This window comes from Myodes glareolus, chromosome 19 (assembly GCF_982192425.1).
Source record: "Myodes glareolus chromosome 19, mMyoGla1.1, whole genome shotgun sequence".
Classification (NCBI taxonomy): Eukaryota; Metazoa; Chordata; class Mammalia; order Rodentia; family Cricetidae; genus Myodes; species Myodes glareolus.
Genome location: NC_142044.1, coordinates 231507 through 253544, shown reverse-complemented (window position 1 = coordinate 253544; position 22038 = coordinate 231507). Strand labels below are relative to the sequence as shown.

Sequence of the window (22038 nt, the reverse complement as noted above, 5' to 3'; positions counted from 1 at the left end):
GTGGTTTGTGAAGCCACAGAGACTCCTTTATTTAGCATCCAGAAAAGGGAGGGGGCTCTCTATCCTGGAACAGGAGTGTCTGACTACTAGGAGAGGGTGTGGGTATCTAGTAGAAAATCTTCCTCTTGTCCCAGGATGCTACTCGAGTCCACAATATGCAGACCCTTATAGTTTCAATAACATCATAACATTCCAGTACCAAAGAAAATGCAGTAATTAACACATGGTCATATTAAAATATATAAGTATGAGTCCAGATAGCTAGATACCCCCAAGCTGGTTGACTCTGCTGGACAGCAACGTTCTTTAGCAAATTCTATTTTCTTCAAGATGCTCCTGTCCTTATTAGGCCCTGGGGGAAGGGATGTGCTAAGACCTTCTTCTCTGCCTTAAGAGAGCAATCATGCTGGGGTCCTGGAAGTCTGTGCTAGGACTATGAGCAGGAGGCTGGCTTGACACCCACTTCTCCAGCTAGTAGGGAACACTGAACATAAAGACCAGCTTTCAACATGAAGTCTTGATGGGACCTGGACCATAGCAAATCTTTGAATAGTGTGAAAATGTTGCAAAATATGCCACCTCAGACAGCAGGAAGCTTTAAATTTCTACCCAAGCTGGGTGAGGTGGTACATGCCTATAATCACAGCACTCAGGAGGCTGAAATTGGAAGACTTCTGTGAATTCATGGCCAGCTTGGCTACATATAAAACTCTTGGTTTTTTTTTTTTTCCAGTACATCCATTGCAAGAAAAGTAATACCAGGATAGACAAAGTCACCACTAAAATTTTTAAAGTAGACCAAAGGCATTTTTAGTGGACATCACAGACAAGAAAGATCTTTTACAATTCAGCATGCCTACAAACTAAACAAGTCCAGCTATTTCCCTCTTCTATTGTAGTTAATAGTTCCTTTAAAATTAGGAAAAGACTATAGACCATCTGGATAGGAGGGGAGGCAAAAGAGAGCAATGGGTAATATGATCAAAATACATTGTATACACATATGAAGATGTCATAATGAAACCAAGTATTTTGTACAATCAATATATGCTAACAAATTATGTTCACAGAAGGGCAAAATTAAAAATCCATTTTATTTATTGCATCAAATTCCAAAGTCTGACTAAAAAAAAATATTGCAGCGTTTACCTGTGACCATCTTACCATAAGGTTTAAAATAAAAGTTACAAAAAACTAGTAATTAGGATGAGCAGCAAGATTGCGGCTCATCAGTATCAGTCATTCCAATACTGACTGCAAAGAACCAAATCTCAAATGTAATCATAGAAACATGCATATGCATAAAGAAAAGAAGTGTTTCACTGAACGATGGGATGCAGGAGCCAGAGGTCTTTTTCCATCACAGAAATAAGAAAAATGCAGGTACAATAGTCCACCTGTGGACTTTCTGAATGTTTAAGTCACACTCACCTGGTAAACACTGTGGTAGGCCAGTGACTATGAGAGTCACCAAGCACAGTCAATGGATGTTAACACAGTGTTCAAAGGCTGCACTGCAGTCTGCTCCCAAAGGCCCCACTTACTTCCTATCTAGTAGTAAGCCTTCTCCTCTCTGCCCAGTCTCACTACTAGTCACTCTCTGTGAGGACGTCGAAATGCACCATTTACCCCAAATATTCTGGAAATCCAATTCCAAAATGCAGGCCTTAACAAAGCAGGTAACATTTCTCAGAATTCTCTGAGGCAAGTGGTTTCTGAGTGGGGACCAGGAAGGTGGGACTGACGTAACCAATTTTATTTTCTTGGATGAGAACTCGAAGTCCAAGTTCACCACAGAAGAAGTCTTAGTGAAGACTGTCATTTACCAGATGTTGGGTATCTTCAAAACGCTCAACAGGGCAGTAATATATCTGAGGATGGGTGGGAGAACAGTTAGTTGGTCAAGGCTTCTTTATGAGCAATGAAAGGAACAAGAGGGAAGGAAAAGAGGTCTGTAGGGATCAAGGATGATAAAAATGAAACAGGGTCTGTCACTCAGTACAATGTTAATTAGGGAGAAAGACACAAAAATTTCCTCCTGCTTTATACCCTCAACAGTGGTATCTTTAAAGACAGCAATCTGCCTAGCGGGTCATGAGGTGACTTAACAGTTACCACTCCCTGAAAGATGCCTCTGGAACATGTATTCTACTTTCATCAACCTGGGATCAATTTTCAGAGATGGGTGGAAATGTAGGCTAGGACCAGTGGTGTGGTGTAGACAAGAAACAGTACCACAGTCATATTAAGTGTTGGTTTGGCCAATACAGTAGCAAGGAGCACTTGCTCAAAGAGGAAAAAGAAACTTTGAACTCAACGTGCTTTCCAACAAAACCAGAGAGGAAACACTGCCTCATATGTACTTTGGTTCTTGTGCATACCACAGCAATGTCAAATTCACCACCAACTCCACAGGCACTTAACTGTCTGGTTGTAAAAAATGGGCATGTGCCCCTTTGGAGAAGCTGAGCCACCTACTAGATGAGTCCTACAACACCAGACCAAACTTTCCCGGAAAATGGACTTGGAAACCCTTATAGATTTTATGACATGCCATAGAATCTGTAAGACAGATACAAATTTTTGGACTCATCAAAACTGCATAGAAACAAAACAAACTCACCTACTTACAAAGCAAAGTGATGTTTTAAAGTCATACTATGTTTATAAAAGCTTGTTAAACGGAATGCAAGAAAGCCAAAGCTCAGCAGCAGAACTCTTGTCTAGCACACAGGAGGCCCTGGGTTCAGTTCCAGAACTGTGAAAACAAGGGGTGGGAAATGACAGGTAGTATGTGCAGCATGCAATGCTTTGTCCCACTTTAAACACATTCATGGGACACAGTGAGGAAGCTGACAGTTATGGCCTGCCCTGGACTCCCAGTGTGGGCCAGTTGCTGCTGATGCTCTTCTCAGGACATGTTTGGCTGAAGAGATAAGTCTGTGGGTAACTCTAAATCAAGTGGTCACCCAGAGCACTGACTGTGACCCTGCCTGTTCATGATTCATTTAACTCTCTCATCAGGGAATTCTTTTTTAAAAGAAGGAAAACCTAGCTTCTATGGTTCAAAAATTTCCTTTAAGAGGGGCAAAGACACAAAAATCATTGTGCTCCGGGAAATAAGGGAAAGGGCTAGCAAGTTTGTATCTGTGCAGGCCACTTGTTTGAGAAAGAAAATGGACTTAATAAGCATGACCATAGTGGCAGACAATGGCGACACTTCCTGTGGATCACTCTGGGACATTCAGGCTAAGACATATAAGTCCTTTTAAAATATTCTTTTTCTTTTCAGCCTATAACGTACACACATATTTATTATCCCAAAGTCAATTGTAAAATATGAGGTTGCTTATAAACAGTTAAAAGATCAAAAAAGTACGAAGAAATGCCATTTTAACAGACAGATATTTGAGAAGTTTTTCATGTGAACTGATTTATTTAAAACAAGGATCCAGGGTGGGAGAATGTTCTAGGAGAGCATGGCACAGATGAGAGTTAATTAATACTCACTAGCACCTCACATGAGACAGAAAGACAAAGTAGGCAACACACCACGGAAGGAAACCAAGCACACGGGAAAGGCACCTGGCAGGAGAGGAGCCGCAGTGCCCCAGCTCCTGCAGCAGGGTCGCTTTTGTACACTCGGGCTGGACAGTGTTCCAATCCGAAGCTCAGGCTCTAGTGCAAGCAGTCAGCCTCCTTCAAACTTAGACTGCTGATCATCTGTCATGTGGCTAGGGACTGAATATGCTAAGCAGGGACACAAAAGCTCCCTCACCCTTTCTCTCGAAGGAACCCCAATTTCAGCAGTGGATTCTGGAAGCTTTTAAGCATTCTAACTAGAAAATATGAAATAAAAGATAAAAAAGCAAAGTGAACTTAATCAGTCAAATGGAAAGGCAGATTCATAAAAATAAAACCCAGTGAGCAGTTCATTAACCAGTTGGTCAAGTCGGCATCTGAACGAAGTTATTTATACAGCGTCCACAAGACACATGAGCATAGAGCCATTGCTGGCAACCAGGAGCAAACAGCTATCCTGTCCTCCCAGCACACTGCATAGAGATCAGCAACCACACGGCATGTGCTGAAGTTAGAGGACACCTCCTGTAGGCAAAGTACCCCAAGCCATGGCCAGTCTAATGTGTGTTCAGGGCAATGGGAGACAAGACTTACACTCTCAAATCATGATCCCCAAAGTCCCTTCTGTTCTTTGTGTAAGTTCTGTACATTTTGATCTCCACATAGGAAGGTCTGAGTGTGTTTTGTTGCCCTCTCAGGTCTAGGCACTCTCTGGAACATGTGAGATTAACTAGGTCCCTTCATTTCTTTCCAACTCCATTGGTGACTTTGGACTTGGAATGCCGGTTCCTTCTTCTGGAAGAATGGCTTTCATTGTTGCTTGAATGCTTGGGTGGGCTGTCTTCAGAACCTGTCCAAAGGAAGTCAACACACCATCACTAGGGACCTCTGAGTTTTGCTGCTGGTTCCTGGGATCTGTGGTTCTCCCTTTCTAGCTTTCCCTAGCCTATTGGCTAGAACTCAGCTCTTACCCAACACTTGCTCTCCCTCTAGTGGCTTCATCAATAAATTAAGGCCATGTGAACCTGACAGAGTCTGGCTGTGCCTCAAGTGTACAAGGTAACTGCCCTCCATAAGACCTGGGTCCTGAGAAATTTTTATTCTGGCAGTATGTAAAATAGACTGGACACAGCGCAGTCATGAGGACCAGAATTGAGAGTACAAATGAAAGCCCAAACAGGGACAATTATAAAAGTTCAGTAACATCAGTATTCATCTTATGCTTACAACAACAGTACAGACTCCCCAAGTTGTACACACTGAATTGTTAAACAGCCTTTGTAAGCTCTCAGTCGGAAAAGATTCTTGACTTCATTAAATTAAAATTATTAGCAGAGATATCAACATCTTTACAAGTCAGGTACCTGCTGCTTGTGAGTGACAGCCTGAGGTGACACTGATAGAGCCTGTGGCCAGTCCCTACACCAGTGGCTAAGTCTAACTGCCCTCTGCCCTCTCCCCCAGAGTTATGGCTCAGTTCCATGAGAAATATTTACCAAAGACAGCCACTTACTCCCATTCCCCAAAGGCCCAGAGTCTTGTCTAAATTCTAAGTATCATTTGTCACACTCCAAACTTTCCTGAATCTGAATCTGAACTGTTTTTCTCTTTTCTTTCCTTCTCTCTCTCTCTCTCTCTCTCTCCTTCCTTCCTTCCTTCCTTCCTTCCTTCCTTCCTTCCTTTCTTTCTTTCTTTCTTTCTTCTTTCTTTCTTTCTTTCTTTCTTTCTAAACCGTTCTTCATAAGCAGTATATCTTCCACTCATGAATTCTTTCTACTGGAGAACCAGAAGTGCCCAGAGTTGATATGAAATTGGATGGAACCAGATAAGGTCAGTCTGAAAGGCCTTCTCTCAGGGGCACATAGCCCTCTCGAAGCATTTTCACTTACTTTGAAAGTCGAGAAAGAGAGAGAGAGAGAGAGAGAGAGAGAGAGAGAGAGAGAGAGAGAGAGAGAGAGAGCGCTCCTATTATGGGGCTTGAAGTCCCCTGCCTTCCTGCCTGAGGAAAGCAGAACCCAGTGTGGAAACTCATCTCACAAAGCAAGCATCTGGGCAGAGTCTGTGAAAACTGTGTTTCTTAGTAAGTGGCAGGTGAGAGTTGATAAGTAGATTTGAGACTCCTCACTGAAGTTCAGGAGGTGAATACTGACCCCAAATCTCCACAGTAAGTCTGAGGGTATAGATGACTCAATAATGCTTTAAACAATGGGCAAGACAGTTGTTACCTTTTGAGCCTTTCCCATGATGCCAGGAGATCTCTGGACTGTAAGTACCATCTTCACACTCTGAGTAGGTCTAAAGAGAGACACAGGCTTAGTGAGTAAACTTTAGGTAAGTCCTGAGAAGAATGGCAGGATGAAAAAAAAAAAAAACGTGAACCCTGGCTGAGTGTGACAAAGATTCATCCTGTATTTCTCAGCTAGAAAACCACACAGAAGCAATCTTCTAGAGAGCATTAGCTCTGAGGCTGTGATATAGCATGGGCAAGGCCCTGTGTTTGACCATGATATTACATACATACACAGATATCCAAGCTCAAAGTTATGAACAAAGAATGACAGCATTATCTTTATTTAAACAAAGAGAGGGCTGGAGAGATAGCTAAGTCAGTAAAGTGCTTTCTGTAAAAGCCTGACACCTAAGTTCAATCTCTAGAACACAAATTAAAAAGCCTGGCAGAGTGTTCCATGCTTATTATAACTAGTGAGAGGGACTAAAAAAAAGTGGACAAGTGCATAGAGAGAAATGATATCTGATGATGTCTGACGTTAGCCTGTGGCCTCCACAAAACATCTCCCCCACCCACATCCTCCTGAATACATAAGTAAACCCACACACCAACAACCAACACACGCACCCCAAATACAATAATCCCCAGGACTACTCTAGTGTTAAAACCCACTCAAATCATGCTCTATTTTAACTGGAAGGAGCAGGCAGTGCATGGGGAGTCTGGACAGGGACATATAAAAAGGTCTGAAATGGCAAAAGAGCCAGAATATAAGATAACCTCGAGAACGGGTTCAGGAGTTTCTCATTTCTACACTTGTTTTAGCTAATTTTTAAAATTTGATTTAAATAACTAAGATTTAAACACCTTGCAATCGGAGGATAAAAATACTGATCAGGCAGGACAGCTACAAGCAAACACAGCTGGGCAGCAAGGACACATTCTGACATGTTAAGTTTCTATATGGCAGGACTGACATCACTCCCTGAGGCTGCTACGCTATTTATTTCCCTCTGAGTGTTTGGGATACACGCTAGGTCTTTTAAATGAAAGTCAAATCTTTTTCCTCCTCTACCTTTTCCCGGTGGCCATAGTGCTCTGCATACCAAACCATGCCGTACAGACACAGGAACGTGGTGAAGGCCTGGAAGAGAGAAAAATGCAATGCCCCTTTATAAACAACAGTGCACACACTTCATTTCCCAGAAATTGGGTTTCCGGAAGATATCTCAGTGCCTTTCTGCCATCTGTCTTCAGGTCAAGGCTTCAAAATGGTTGGATGTGGCAGAGATGAGACTGAGAAAAGCATGAACAGGCTTGGTGGACTGGGGTTGGGCAGGCCATATCTACTCCATTTGTAAGACATGCTATGGTGAGACCAGACATGTGGCTCTACCCAGCGAGTCCAGAGATTCAGCTTAAGAAAGAGAACTTCTGGATGGAAAAGCCTCATTCAGCCTCACCATAACAATGCCTGGGAAGGCATCCCTACTGACCGAGCAAGAGCAACAATGCTGCACTTACATACTGGCTTTTCGGTGCCACTTTACTCACCCTGACCCCTGTTGCTTTTGCTTTTGTAGATAGGAAAACAAAGAGACTGAAAATACTTTGTAACAGCCTGAGTGAGATGAGTGGCTACCCAGAAGCCAGGCATCTCTACCTCAACCTTGACTCTTCACCAAGCCAGTGCTACACCTTAGATAAAACGCTAGTGAAAGAACAAAATCACAGATAATTGACCCTCTGCATGCAGAGATTTCCCATCCTCAGAGTCAACAAACTGGTTCAGAAATATTTTGAGAAAAGAAAATGTATTTGTACCAAACATAAAAGTTTTTAAATATTCATCATTCCCTAAAAAAAAAGTTACACAGTATTTATGTTTTATCTACATATGATTTAAATGCTATAGGAGGACATGCATACACTGTGCAAATGCAATGCCATTGAGAATGTAGGAATTAATAGCTACTGGATTTGTATATCCCAAGGGTGGGGACATGTAACTCATCTCTCATGGGTATTGAGAATTCAAATTTTCAAAATGTGTCAAAACTAAGTTTAGGAAAAGTCTTTGGCTGCCCAGACTGAGTAGCAAAGGACAAAGGGAACAAGAGGGTCAGCAGAAAATGGGTATGAAGGGGGCAAGGAGGGACCAGAAAGAGTAAGTGAAGAAAACAAAAGCAACCAAACAAAAAACAGCCTGCTATCCAGAACACTTATACTGAGCCATTTCTAATGCCCAGAGAGTTCACACTATTTCCTATGGACACTCGGGTACTTTGTTAGCCATCACCTCATCTCAACCAAGGGGACAGGTCTGAAATCATGGCAGGACCTTCTCTTCCTAGGAGAATAATTTTAGTTCTTTCTGAGAATCAGAGCTTTAGATCTAGAAGGGCACTTCAGAGATTCTTAATCTTCCCACATTAACAAAAAGGGAAAAAAAGCTCAGAGAGGTGAATGCCTTCCAGGGACTCTGGTGATGTGGGGAAAAGCTGGAGTCAGAACATAGGTTTCCTGACAGACCAAGTCCAAGTTTTAAAGATATAATTGATCTGATAAGATACTGTGATCCCGCCATGGAGCTCCTCCATCCTCTGAGGAAAACAAGGCATCAGAGAGCATCAGACGCCAGCCTCACCCACCCTGAACAGGCACAGTATGGTAGGTGAAAAACAGACAAGCAAGAGCAGCAGAATTGTAACCCTAACCCCAATTGACTGGAGCCTAAGCTCTGGCCCATTCCTTCATGTCCTCAACATTTGCTAAGTCTCTGAAGTCAGTATCCTCCTAAGAACCCAAAGGAAAGGAATCTCAGTGCTCCAGTTGGCTGTGCGAGGCATGGTGACTGAGAGCACAAAACCCAGTCCACATGCAAACTAACAGATCTCTACATGATGAGTTTTAAAGAGAAGTTCACATTCCCTCACAACAAAAACTATGCACTGAATGAATATACTGCAGTTACAAAATGTAAACAACTTCTAACCTCCAGCATATTCTAATACTTTTCCAAATTTTCTAACATATACCAACATTTGCCATTTCTCATGGAAGGGAAAGAATAGCAACAAGCAGAAATGTACAACCGCGTGTGAACCTAAATTGTGTTAAGATTTTTACAAGGGCACAACAGGATGTCCCAGGCTTCACACTGGGAGAGCCAAAGAACTGGCTGTAGAATGAGCCTGGGAGGACAGCAACACCTCCACTGGCCTGCCATTGCACATTCTGACCACCAGAGGGCAGGCGTGCAAGCTCTTGAGATTCTTTTTTTTTTCAAAGTTTATTAAAATATAAAAGTTTCCATCTTCGCCCCTCCTCCCAACACCCTCCCACTCCCCCCACTCCCTCTCCTCTTCCCTCTCCATCCCTAAGAGCAGTCAGGGTTTCCTGCCCTGTGGGTAGTTCAAGTTCCTCCCCGCTCCCTCCAAGACCAGGAAGGTGAGTATCTAATCAGACTGGATCCCCAAAAATCCAGAATATGCAGAGTTTCTTATCTCCATCCAAGCTTGTGCCTTCACGCTGCAGCTGAGGCTTTCTCCAACCAGAAACAGCAAACAGAGCTAGTTCTGCAGAAGGACCAGGCAAACACAGGCAGGTGGCAAAGGAAAGGTGCCATTATCATGATCACCACACGAAGGGCCTAATGTGGTTGCCAAATCTACCACTTCACCTAGTACAAGAGGCTCATATTATACTTGGTTCAGGACACAAAAGCTTATAATTTATGGGTTTGCATACCTGTGGAAATGCAGGCAAGTACCCACTTAAAATGTCAAGATCCAGATTTAAAATACTAATTGCGAGTAGATTTTGTTTTAAGAGGGATGAGGGAGAATAGAAAACTCTGTGAGTCTGTGCCCATGGATGCAGCATTAGTGATCACACAGAATCCAGTTTTGTTTTACAGTATGGTAAAGAACATTAAAATATATGATGATTATTCAACAGCTTCATTATTCAGCACATGAGTTGCTAGCTTCCACATTAATCTCAAATTCTGTGTGTGGTATCTTACCAAGCAGAGGAAAGAATTAGGGCCTTTGTTTCTTGAGTACTATGGCAGCCATAGTGTAACCTACTGCTCTCTTATTGAATAACAATCATCTCACTCCTGAGAGGGAGAAGTAAAGGCCTTGGTATGAAAAGTCTTGGGATCTTATTTTCCATTCTTTCTGGTTGTGAAACATGCAAAGCAGTGGAACTTGCTATGTTTGGGGTCTTGAATGTCCCTTGGAGGTCCATGTTAGCCTTGGCTCACAGCTTGTCGCAACTGGGAGGTGGTAGGAACCCAAACGGCAGAGCACAGGAGAAGGTCTTAGGTCACAGAGGGCTACTCTTAAAGGTACTGATGAATCTCTCCTTCACATTCTTTAAAAGTCTATCATGTAGAGAACTGCTATTTACATATGGATTGGGTTTCATATCTCTCTTGCTACCGTGCCTCTAACGCAACCTCCTTGGTAAAGAAGGGGGCAGACAATTGGAGAACTGAGACTCCTTCTTTTGAGACCTTAGAAGGACACTGACTTCAGAGGATACTCAGCAAATGTGGCTGACAAAGGAATAGGCCAGAGTCCTTTCTTTCACATCTGGCTATGAGGCCAAATTTCTTTTTCCTTTGTTCTTACTGTGCTTACACCATGGGGATAAATGACTGTAGATAGAAGTCCCCAAAAGAGTAACAAAACCTTTCTCTTTGAACTGATCTCAGATATTTGTTACAGGAATAGAAGCTGACTAGCTTATTGGTTTCTTTTCAAGCTGAGTGCTCTCATTGCCTGCCATACTTGATCAGGTCAATCAGGAACTCTGCCTGTCTTCAGAGTCTCACTGTCATCTTATGGCTGTCAAATATATAAGCTCTACTTGGCCTCTTAAATACAGCTGCTCCATGGAATCCCAAGTTCCTGTAGAGTGTTTTCACACTTTTCCTATAATCTCACGGTGTCTCCTAGTCCTACATAGGGACAGCTTGGCTCAGTCCACCCCTGAGCAAGCCTTTTCCAATGTTACTGAGCAGATGAAAATTTTAGTGAGGCAGACAATGAGAGAAGATGCCTTCAACTGTAAATTTAACCTCAACTCAGAACTGTTGTTATAGGCTGCTCTCATGTGCACTGACCTGTTACTACCCAATCCAGAAACCCCAGGGTAATTACAGCAAGTGTCCTATACAATTATCTCCAGGACAACTAACAAACCAACTAGTCCCTTCCTTGCCCTTTATGCCTCTGCTTCGCTTCCACCTGTCACTTGTCAAATAGGACCTAGCAACATACTCTAATTTAACATCCTTCCTCAAGACTCCATCCTGCACAGTGTTTCTCTGTGACAAAAATCAGACCACATTCTTTTCTCATTTATAAAACCTAAAAGACCCAACTACAAGTATGGTGTAGGAGGTCCTTCTATCTATATGTTGCTTTCATTGGTTAATGAATAAACAAAACTGCCTTGGCCTAGTTGATAGGGCGGAACTTAGGTAGGTGGAGAAAACAGAACTGAATGATGGGAGGAAGAAAACAGGGTCAGAGAGAGCTGCCATGGAGCTGCCAGAGACAGACAAGCCAAATCTTTCCTGGTAGGCCACTGCCATGTGGAGATATACAGATTAATAGAAATGGGTTAAATCAAGATGTAAGAGTTAGCCAATAAGAGGCTAGAGATAATGGGCCAAGCAGTGATTTGATTAATACAGTTTCTGTGTGTGTGTGGTTATTTTGGTTGTAAGCAAGCCAGGCAGCCAGGACGAGCAAGGCTCTCATCCATCAACACAAGTACGCATAGACCTTCCTATACAGGAAACTCTTATCCTCTTCAGTGTGTGATGTGTGATTCTACTCTGTATGCTATGAATATGTTTTATTACCACTGGTTAATAAAGAAGCTGCTTTGGCCTATGGCAGAACAAAACATAGCTAGGCAGGAAAACTAAACTGAATGGAGGAAGAAAGCAGGCAGAATCAGGGAGACACCATGTAGTCACCCAAGAAGCAAGATGTGAGGTAACAAACCACGAGCCTCATGGTAAAATATAAAATAATAGAAAGGGGTTAATTTAAGATGTAAGAGCTAGCTAGGAATAAGTCTGAGCCATTGGCCAAACAGTGTTGTAATTAATAAAGATTTTGGTGATTCTTTGGTTCTTGGTGGCTGGGAAATGAAAGTGCAGTCTCCATTTACAAATGTTCCTTCTTTCCTTTCACAGTTCCATGTCTACTCAAGCTGATCCCTTGATCTGGATATGTCTAGTCTTTGCCTCTCCAATTTTACATACTTTATGTACTCATTCTTTACATACTCTCTGAAATTCCTGAGAAACCTGATACCAGGTTTGGTACTCATGACAGTGGTAACAAAAGAATGATTAAGCTTATTTATACTCACAAAGAAAACTGTTGTGGATGCAGATATAAACAAAATCAACTCCAATACATAGGTTAGGACTAGAATAGCCAGGTATGACATGCTGACTGGCTGGCCCCATGCACTGTGGTAAGAAGTATCCTCTACCACCTCTGGGGAGCACTCTGGCTTATCCTTGCTGTGGTCCCAGGGCTTTCCAGTAGCAGGTAACGTGAGCAGCCCTCAGGTCATATTCAAATCCAAACCTGAAGTACCATGTCAGAGAACAATCCAAGGAGATTAGAAGCAAAGCATCACATACACCTAATATCCCCAACTCACTCTTTCTTCTAATCTTACTAGGATAGAAAAATACAATTAATCTGTACTTTGATCAATTAATTATTAATTCTGTATTTTAATAAAATTGGAGATACTCACTCCCTGTTACTGCTCAAGATCAAGAAAGGCAGAACAAGATACAAGGTGCTGGTGTAGTTGTAATTTCTAAACTACAACCCTAAAAACAGACATAGCAAAAGTAACAAACAAAATAAAACAAAACAAAAGCACCTTACGGAAAATCAAGGAAGTGTGCTAATTATAGGACAGGATGAAGTTGATAAGACAGTAAGAAATCTATAGGACAGAAGAGCTGCTTTCTCCCTCAAACTGCAAGGGAGGTTGAGCTAAAGACATAAGGAAATGCTATAGAGCAAGAGGCATGACAGGTATGACAGCGACTTGGGATGGGTGGATAACAATTGAAAGAAATTATAAAAATGTGAAGTATAGGTCAAGGAAGCCTGGATGAAACAGTGTCCTCTAGACACGACAAGACCACTGCACTCATGAACTCACACCATCTGTGGTTTCTGCACAAGACCTGAATACAATTAAGCTAGCTAAATTTCCAACACTTAGATTTCAAAGGCGAGAGTAAAGGACAGAAATAAACGGAGCGCTGGGCTGATGCTCCGCTGGGCTCCTCTCTTCAGAGTGGGTTCCTCTCTGGGGTAGAAATGTGGTCTACAAGGCAGAACACCTGTGGTCTGATTGCTTCCAAAACCACTCTGCAATGCCACGTTGTATAAAACCCATGTATAATGACATGTATGTTTTAGCCACAGTGGCAGGATGAAGGAGAGGGCATGGAAATTGTCCTTGTTGCTGCCTCAAAGTCCTCACAGGTTCACCTCATGTAGACACATTCTCAGAAGCAAAGTAATCACATAGGTGGTGTACTTGCTGAGGCATCTATTTGGAAATGGCCAAGGTGACCCACTTCAGCTGCTATATGGCGGTATTTTAATCAAACTTTTAGACTAGTGTCCAATCTTAAGTTATTAAGAAAATGTCTATAAACCTCTAAGGAAACCTTGTGTGCAACAGAATCTAATTTTTTTTATTTCAGTTTCCTTAGAGACAGCTAGAGAGTTTAGTTAACAGTTTGGGGTGTGAGAATAATAACTTACCACACAAAGAAGCCAAAATACAACGTAGAGTATCTGGGTCTTAGAGAAGAGATCTTGTCCAAATTTTATGCAAACAATAGCTTCCAAGAAACCAATGACCCTAAGCAGACAAGAAACAAGAAATTCTATGTTAGTTTGCCTTATTAGAGCATATTCATTGCCAGAAACATGCAACAGATGAGTCACAAAGTCAATGGTCAAGTTTTCTGCTCCAGACACTGGTAGCAGATACTGTACAAAATGATATAGTTAGTTCCTCCCCACCACATTTTTTTTCTGAAAATATTTTTCCCCTCTTCTTTTCTCTAAAATCTTGACTCATTGGCTTTTAATATCTACAAACACCCAGCATCACCTGAGAGGGGTCCCTCTGAAGCACAGAAAACCTACTATCTTTGAGAGGTGGTTCAGTTTTTTGTCAGAGTCCAGCAGCTACAGAGTTGGTTATTGTGGGCTAGAGATTGCCTTCTCTACCCTTCACCTGTTGTCTATAAACAGGGAGCATGAGAGTTTTCCAATGGAGTCTATTAATATTTGTAGGAATCAACCATATTCTCCTCTAGTCTTTCAAGAGTTTCACGATTAAATATCCTTTGTTTTACTGACAATATAACCTTTTATCCTCTCTTAACCTTTGCTAAGAACAAAAAAAAAATGTTAACTAACACACACACACACTAATAATTCATGATTTCCATTTAACTAAAACATTAAAGAAAAGTAATAGGCCTTTATTAAGGCTCAGAGGTTGAAGATAAGAATGGATGAGGTGAGAGTTACAAGTTGGGCTAGAAAGATGGCTGAAGAATAGATGTTGAATAGCGCCACTATAGAGAGTGTATGCTTGGAACAGAATCCAGACAATCAATTATTGGTGAGTGAGTACCTTGGTCTCCCTGTCCACTGGCAGACAAAAATCAAAGCCATTATCAAATACATGGCTGGTTCTAAGCAGATTGTTTGCAATTAGGCTCACTTCAGAAAAGCAGAGAAAATTAACAGAAAGTATTCTTGATACTAACTTCTAAAGTTTGGGACTCTCTCTTTTTCTATCTGAACTCAAACAAAGTTAAATAGTAGCCATCTGGAAATATTGGAGACCACTGCTCCTTAATTACCACCACCACCCAAAATCCCAAGCCTAAGAATCCTTTAAACTCATAAATTCTTACAAAATAGTTAGTATGCCAATCTTGAAGTCTAGGCCATGATCTCACATGGATGGCAGTTGGCTTTGACAGCTTGAGCCTGTAGTGCTAGTAAGAGTCACTATTTCGCTGAGACAATAAATGAGGCTGAGTCCAGGACCCAAGTATGAGTATCTTCACGTCAGTCATCCAAACATTCTGAGCATAGCATGAGTTCTGATTGTTCACTTAGATTTAAGTTTATTTTCAAAAAGCACAGTGTTATGGTTTACATGTGAAATGTAAAGAAGTTCATGTTTACATATTAATACTTGGTCTCTAGCTAGTAGTGCTGTTTTAGGAGAATATGGAACCATTAGGAGACAGAACCTCACTAGAGGAAGTGGACCTCTAGGAGACAAGCCTAGGTTTACAGCTAGTTCCACTTCATGTCCTCTTTCTGCTTCCCCACCATGACAGACTGCACCCTCAAAGTCTGAGCCAGAGAAAACCCTTTCTCCTTTAAGATGCTTTTTTGGTCATTTAGTCACAGCAATGAAAAAAATAATTAATATACAGGACTATCCAATTAGCGCTGGCAACAAACCACTTCATTTCCACAACCTCCACACTCACACACACACACACACACACACACACACACACACACACACACACACACCATTTAAACACAAGTCTCATTAAAATAATTGCAACCCTCATTAAACAAAAATTACAGAAGGCTTTTGTTTTCAACTAAGCTCTTGTCTCAGGTCCCAACAGAGCAGGTTAAAAGTCAGTCAAAGAAGTTTTTCTGTAACCAAGCAGAAACCAAGGTATTTTTCTGATTTAAGAAACTGAAACTAGCGATTACAAAATTGTAAAATGTGCCAAACATTTTATGCCAATTTCATAGGCATAAGGAAGTTCTTTCTACCTAACCCTACAAGGAAGGCAAACTGAAGCAACCTAATGTTAATAGTAAAATATTTGTTTATGATTCTGTTTCCTTATCTTTATCTTAAAGGAGCATAATGCCGTGAGATAATCATTCTATTCTTTGTTTCTGATTTCTCCCAACCCTTTAATCTCCATTAAAATGAATCTATACTCCTCAATTTATTGCATTTGTCCTACTTTACAGAGTAAATATTCCCCAATTCTAGAAAATAAGAGCAATTAAGATCTTTAACTAAATTGTAATTTGTCCTTTGACACCTACTTTGGTGGTTTTCCATTCTGTTTCATTTTTACTTCATTTTTATTTTTACATATAGGTGTTTTGCCTGCATGGACGCCCATGCCTATGGAGACCAGAAAAGGACATCGAATTCCCTGGTACTGGAGTTATAGTCGGTCATGAGCTACTGTGTGGGTGATAAGAATCAAACCCAGGTCCTCTGGAAGAGCAGTCAGTAACTACTGAGCTATCTCTCTAGTCCTCTATGTTGCTCTTAAATACTGATCAGGATATATTCAATGGGTTTCATAAAGACCTGCAGATTTTTCTAAACACCAGCATCTCCAGGACATAAGAAGCCCCAGTTAAGCCACTATATGTGTATATGGACACATCTCAGTAAGACAGTGACAGCTGAGTTGAGGAACTTGCCTGACTCCATTTTAAAGTAGGAGCCATTATACTATATTGCTAAAAACAAAAAAGTAAGCTTCTATCTACTGTAAAAGCTGAGTTGCTGCTTTTAAGTCTATTTTCTAGAGTCTGACCTGCCCCAACCCATGACCTTGGCTTGTTTTTCTGAAGAACACCTGGCCCTCCCTAAGCTTCCCTCCACATGGAGATCACATGTGGTTCTGAGATTTTTCTGTATTTTCTTATTGCTCCATTGTCTTTCTTCTGTAAACCTGTTTTGCAACTACTCATGATTTTACTTCTTAAAAGAGGCCCAAGAAAAGAAAAGTCTCTTTAACCAGACTTAGGAGGCAGGCACTAGTAAGCTCTTGTGTGTACCCCAATAAAAACCAAATTTGCTTCAAATTTGGCTCAAAATTGTGGTAGTGGTATAACATTTTCCGGAGGCCTCAGTGATATCAGGTCACCCACCCAAATTCTAAAGCTGGACCTTCACTCCAGAACTCCAGGGATGAAGTGTTAGCTCAGAAGGTACACATCTTGAAAGGTCCAAGGTTCTGGGGTGCACTTTCAGCTTCAGTGACTAATAGAGTGAACTGCTGTGCTGAGAAAAGCAGTAGGCATCCACAGGTGCCTCCCTGTAAGCCACAGTATGGTCTGTTGAGACCCCAATCTGGGCGTGGGGGTGTTCGACAGAACCTCAATATTCTCCTACCCAGGACAAAACACAAGATGTAGCACTGTTCATCTGAGGTTCTTATTCTGATTTTATGTCTCATTTGTATTCTTCGGCTTCATTTTTTACTGTTTCTGATCTGACACTTGTATTTCCTGTGTTAATTGATTTATTTGGACTTGGGGTGACTAAATGGACAGACAGTATAGGTAATAAGCCCAAGAGCCTTCTAAAGAATTCTGACAAACTTTAGCCCTCTATAGTCAAGGAGAATTATGTTATCTTTTCACCAAGAGCTGCCTTTGAACATTCTGTAAAGTTGAATGGCCCACATTCATGGTTGACTGACACTTGATTCTCAGATAGTCTGGGCAGTGGTAAATGTTACTCTTGGTAAGCATGGCTACCTAGATCAGACTGGATACATCTTGCCTTGAACTAAAGCAAACTTCCAACCCCAGACTCCCAACCCTCATGAAGGTCTGTATAGTCCACTAAGGGCAAGGTGGCCAAGCTGACTGTCAGCAAAATGGCCCTCCTTTAGCAAAAACTCTACAGAATTTGCAGAAGGAAGAATACCTCCTCCTTCCATATAACTTTACCATTCCATCCCCCCGCACTTCAACCTCCACCTTCATCACCCCAGTCCTACCATCACAGCCTCACTCTGCCCCTTTATCCACATCTACTCCTACCCCACTATCTAGCTCTTCCCTACCTCCCTGTTTTTTCTCCCCCAACTCTTCCCTACCTCCCCTTGTACTTTTCCCTCTGCATACCAGCCAGGAGTCCATATATCCCTCCTGACTCCTTTAATCCTGGTTCTGGGCTGACACCTCCTTTGGTCTTTGTTCCCCTATGGCCTGTTTCCTAAAAATCACTACCTCCTTCTCCACTACAGATCTCCACAACTGGAAAAATCAAAAGCCCCTTTCAGTACTAACCTTGATTCCTTAATTTCTCTAATTGATTCTATATTTTCAATGATCTCCCATATGGGATGACAGTCAGCAGATTCTCCATACCCTTTTCACTCCTGAAGAAATGGAATAGATTCTCACAAAAGCAGCTGAAGTACTCCCTGGAATAGCTTCAATGACTAATGACCAAAGGGTAAAGGCAATTGACCATGCTCTGCCAAGACAGAAACCCATATTTCTGGATAGCAGATGTGAAACAGGACCCTGATGAATCATTTTCAGCTTTCCTGGATGTTCTGAACACCTGTCAGTTATCCAGTCCTATAGACCCAGAGAACCTGGCAAACAAGGCAATTATCCTGGCCTTTGTTGCTCAGTCAGTACCTGACATGCATAGAAAGATGCAGAAAATGGATGGGTTTGCAGGAAAGAACAGGTCAAAACTATTAGAGATAGCTCTAAAGATGTTTGATAGCAAAGACAGCCCACTGTGGCTGCATGACAAGCCCCAGCCATTTTAAACTCTACCCATGCATGCCACGATAAAAAGAGGAGATCTTTACAAAAGAACCAATGTGCCTACTGCAAAGAAATGGGTCACTGGAAAAATGAATGCCCATGCTAGAAACAGGCAGTTTTCCCCAAACCCAAGCCAATCATAGTTATAGAGGATTAGTGAGGCTAAGACTTCTTTGAATTAGGCCCCTGGGAGTCTATGGTAACTTTCACCATTAGGGGTAACCTGTAAATTTTCTGATGGACATGGGGGGCATGCATTCAGTATTATGGGAGTTTCTAGGTCCCCTTACCTACCAAACAACAGAAGTAAAAGGGGCAACAGAGGATACCAAAGAATATAAATGAATCACCAACTGGACTGTTAACCTAGGAGAAGGAACTGTGACTCGTTCTTTTATTGTTATTTCTGAGTGTCCCTACCGTTTACTGGGGCAGGACCTCTTGAACAAGTTTCAGACAACAATGTCATTCTTAGGAGACTCTCCTAGGTTGCAACTGAGAAACCCGAAGGCTTTTAACTATAGCCTGCCCCATAACTGAGGAATATCTGTGCCTACAAAATCCAACCCATTCCCTGGAAGAGAATGGAAAAAGTTGCTGATCCAGGAAATTCCTCCTGTTTGGGTAGAGGACAATCCTCGTGGCCTGGTAAAATATGTGCCACCAATCTTAGCACGACTAAAGTCTGGGTCAATGCTCATCTGAGTCAAGCAGTACCCCATTAGTTCAGAAGCCAGGGAAAGGACTAAGAGTCACATCAGAAACCTTCTTGAAGCAGGTATACTTATTCCTTGCCAGGCAGTCTGGAATACCCCCTTGATTGCCTGCACAAAAGCCTGGAATTCAGACTATGATGAGTACAAGACTTGAGCGAAGTGAACAAGAGGGTAAAATCCATTCACTCAATGTTAAAAATCCCTACATTTTGCTCAGTATATTACCACCAGAGCATAAAGTTTACACTGTGCTGAATGTAACAGATGCATTCTTTTCTATGCCCCTGTTAGAATGAAGTGAGCCAATCTTTTCATTTAAAAGGGCCAACCCTGAACTGGGGCTAAAGGAACAATCTGGACCAGACAGGATCGAATTCAAAAATTCTTCCACTATCCTCAATGAAGCACTGAAACAAGATTTACATCTCTCCCACAGTTAAGTACCCTGAGGCAACCTTGCTTCAAAATGTGGATGATTTGTTATTGGCCACTAAAGACAGAAGGACTGTTAGGGAGCCACCAGAGACCCTCAGGAGACTCTAGCCCATTTAGGCTATGGAGTTTCTAAAAAGAAAGTTCAAACTGGCTCACTTCAGATTACCTGCTTGGGATATGAACTGAGAGTAGGTAAAGGCTGCTGTCTAATGCAAATCCCAACTCCAATCACCAAGAAACAAGTTAGGAAATTTCTGGGAACTTAATTTTAATCACTGTCCAGTAAGGTACAACGTTCTATCACAGCGCTTTCTGCCATGCTTAGCCTTGTTGACTCTGCTGTTTCTCCTATTCACTTGGACTGTATTTCTTGGATATGCAATTAGAAGGAAAATGTCACAGCACCACCCATCTGGCCCATGTCTCCTTCCACGAGTAAATTGATACACATCTATGGAGAAGATCTTTGTTGAAGACTCTTAAACATGAAGAAAAACTGCACATGGGGGGGGCAGGGGGAATTCTTAACTGAGAGCAAGGAGTTCATGGCTGGAAAGATCCCTTCTAGTAACATGGGAAGGAACTGCTAACAGTCCTCCTTTCCAGAACTAAACACATGACCACATGACGCCAGAAGACATCCTCTGTCAGAGTACACCAGAATCGTAGAAATGTGAATTCTCTTTTTTCTCACATAGTACTAAACAAATAAAACTTAATCCGCCTGATCACTCTTAAAGCTGCAATCACCTGGGCAGAAAAATAGGCTCACCCACAGACTCAGAAGAAACTGGTGACAATGGCCCTTTGTCTCCCAGGATAGGGGGCGGAAGGGGGGTGGAGAAGAACTTACTGAACTCTAACTTGAATATCTACATTTTTATTCTTTAAAACCATAGAGACCTCCCAGCGACATGTTTATACACACAAAGGAGAATTCGGGAGGGAGGGCAAAAATCATCTCTGGATCATCTTTGCATGACAGCTTCTTTTATATTTTGCTCAGCTATTTTAACTAAGTGTGCATTGATTTCTAATTCTACCTAAAGTAATTTATTCTATACTGTCACATTCAAATTAGAACCCAGATTAGGTCTTGAACCTAGGCTACCTCCTACTTCAGGGACTCATCTTCCTATATAGATTTGCCCAGATCCCTCTTGAACTCTGGATGTGAAAAAAGATGGTTGGTGTTTAAGCAGTAGAATGACTTACCTGACACACAGAAAAGAGGCTCGACCGTAAGAGGGTTTGGAGGGGAAATAAGGAGTATGAAATAGTCAACAGTATATTAACTAACAACATTTGTACCCACAATTTGTAACCATGTGGCTGTGTTAATTCTTGGAGCAATAAAATTATACTTTGGGATGCATTAAGTTCTTTCACAGAGACCTTCTAAGGTCGAAATAACACGAGGTGTGGCTCAGCCCAGGACAGGACGATGTCCCAAACTCAAATGTGTTCAGAGGAATTCAACTGATTCATACTGGATCTAATTTGTATTGTAAAGCAAGGACTCTACAGTTCTTCACGAAATAGTTTCTGAACTTGATCAACATCCTTGATGGGCAATTACACCAGAAGACTCTTAAGAAATATTCTACAAAATTTAGGGGTTCAAATGGTTTTGAAACCCCTGCAATCACAGATACTCACCCAAACACCCAGCACTGTGTCCCTACGCGCTTGCACTGCGTGTCAGTGAGGTAGGCATAGTACTGTCTGAAAGAGCAGAGTTGGAATACATGAGAACCTCTACAGGCCAAGGTTCAACACAATAGCAGCACTTTCCAGAGGGGATAAAAAAAACCTGCCCTGCCTTGCTTGCCATGTTACAGCTGCTTGGTCTAGTTCTACTCAAGTTAACAGCCAGTCAGGGCTATTCAAACATTCCTGTAAGAGATACTAAATACAGGATCACAGTGTTGGCAAAGACAGCATTGTTCCAGCACCATTCCCACAGCCCTAAGCAAGTCAGTCTGGGCCTGATCCAGCCTCTCTGTGGAGTGGAGACCACTTCAGAAGGTCAGCTCTGGGCTTCTTCAACTGTCTCTTATGGTATCTTCAGGGTTATGGGTGTTGATTGTACAGGTAAAAATGTAGACATCTTTCCTTTGCTGAAACTGGAGGGGCCCTGGCTGCACTTCACTTTATCTGCATTACAGGGCTCTGAATGTTGCTGACAAGATTAGCAAAGAGTATTCAAGTGCTCAGAGCAGCACCCGCTGACAGAACTTTTCAGATGTTTCAGGCTGTCACATGAGGATAAAGACATATAAAAGTCACTTTAATAAAGTGACCAATATAAAAACTATGCCAAAATACCAGAATGAGGTATTTTGTACTGCACTTGAATTAATTCATGTAAGATGTGTGTTTACATGTGCCACACATGGCTGTGTTT

At 41.8% G+C, this 22038-nt stretch overlaps 1 protein-coding gene across 2 annotated transcripts in view; it reads right to left on the bottom strand.

Annotated features, from left to right (window-relative positions):
* Nucleotides 1–3407: 3407 nt before the first annotated feature.
* Nucleotides 3408–22038, bottom strand: part of Ptdss1 (phosphatidylserine synthase 1) — a 57475-nt gene continuing 38844 nt past the window's right edge. For both annotated transcript variants that reach the window (XM_085679133.2, XM_048457420.3), the window contains 5 exons: nt 21291–21356; nt 13645–13744; nt 6888–6956; nt 5808–5877; nt 3408–4432 (listed from right to left, as the gene is read on the bottom strand). In XM_085679133.2, the coding sequence (XP_085535259.1) occupies nt 4323–4432; nt 5808–5877; nt 6888–6956; nt 13645–13744; nt 21291–21356 (415 nt within the window). In that variant the 3' untranslated portion in view covers nt 3408–4322. The remainder of the gene's footprint in view (nt 4433–5807; nt 5878–6887; nt 6957–13644; nt 13745–21290; nt 21357–22038) is intronic.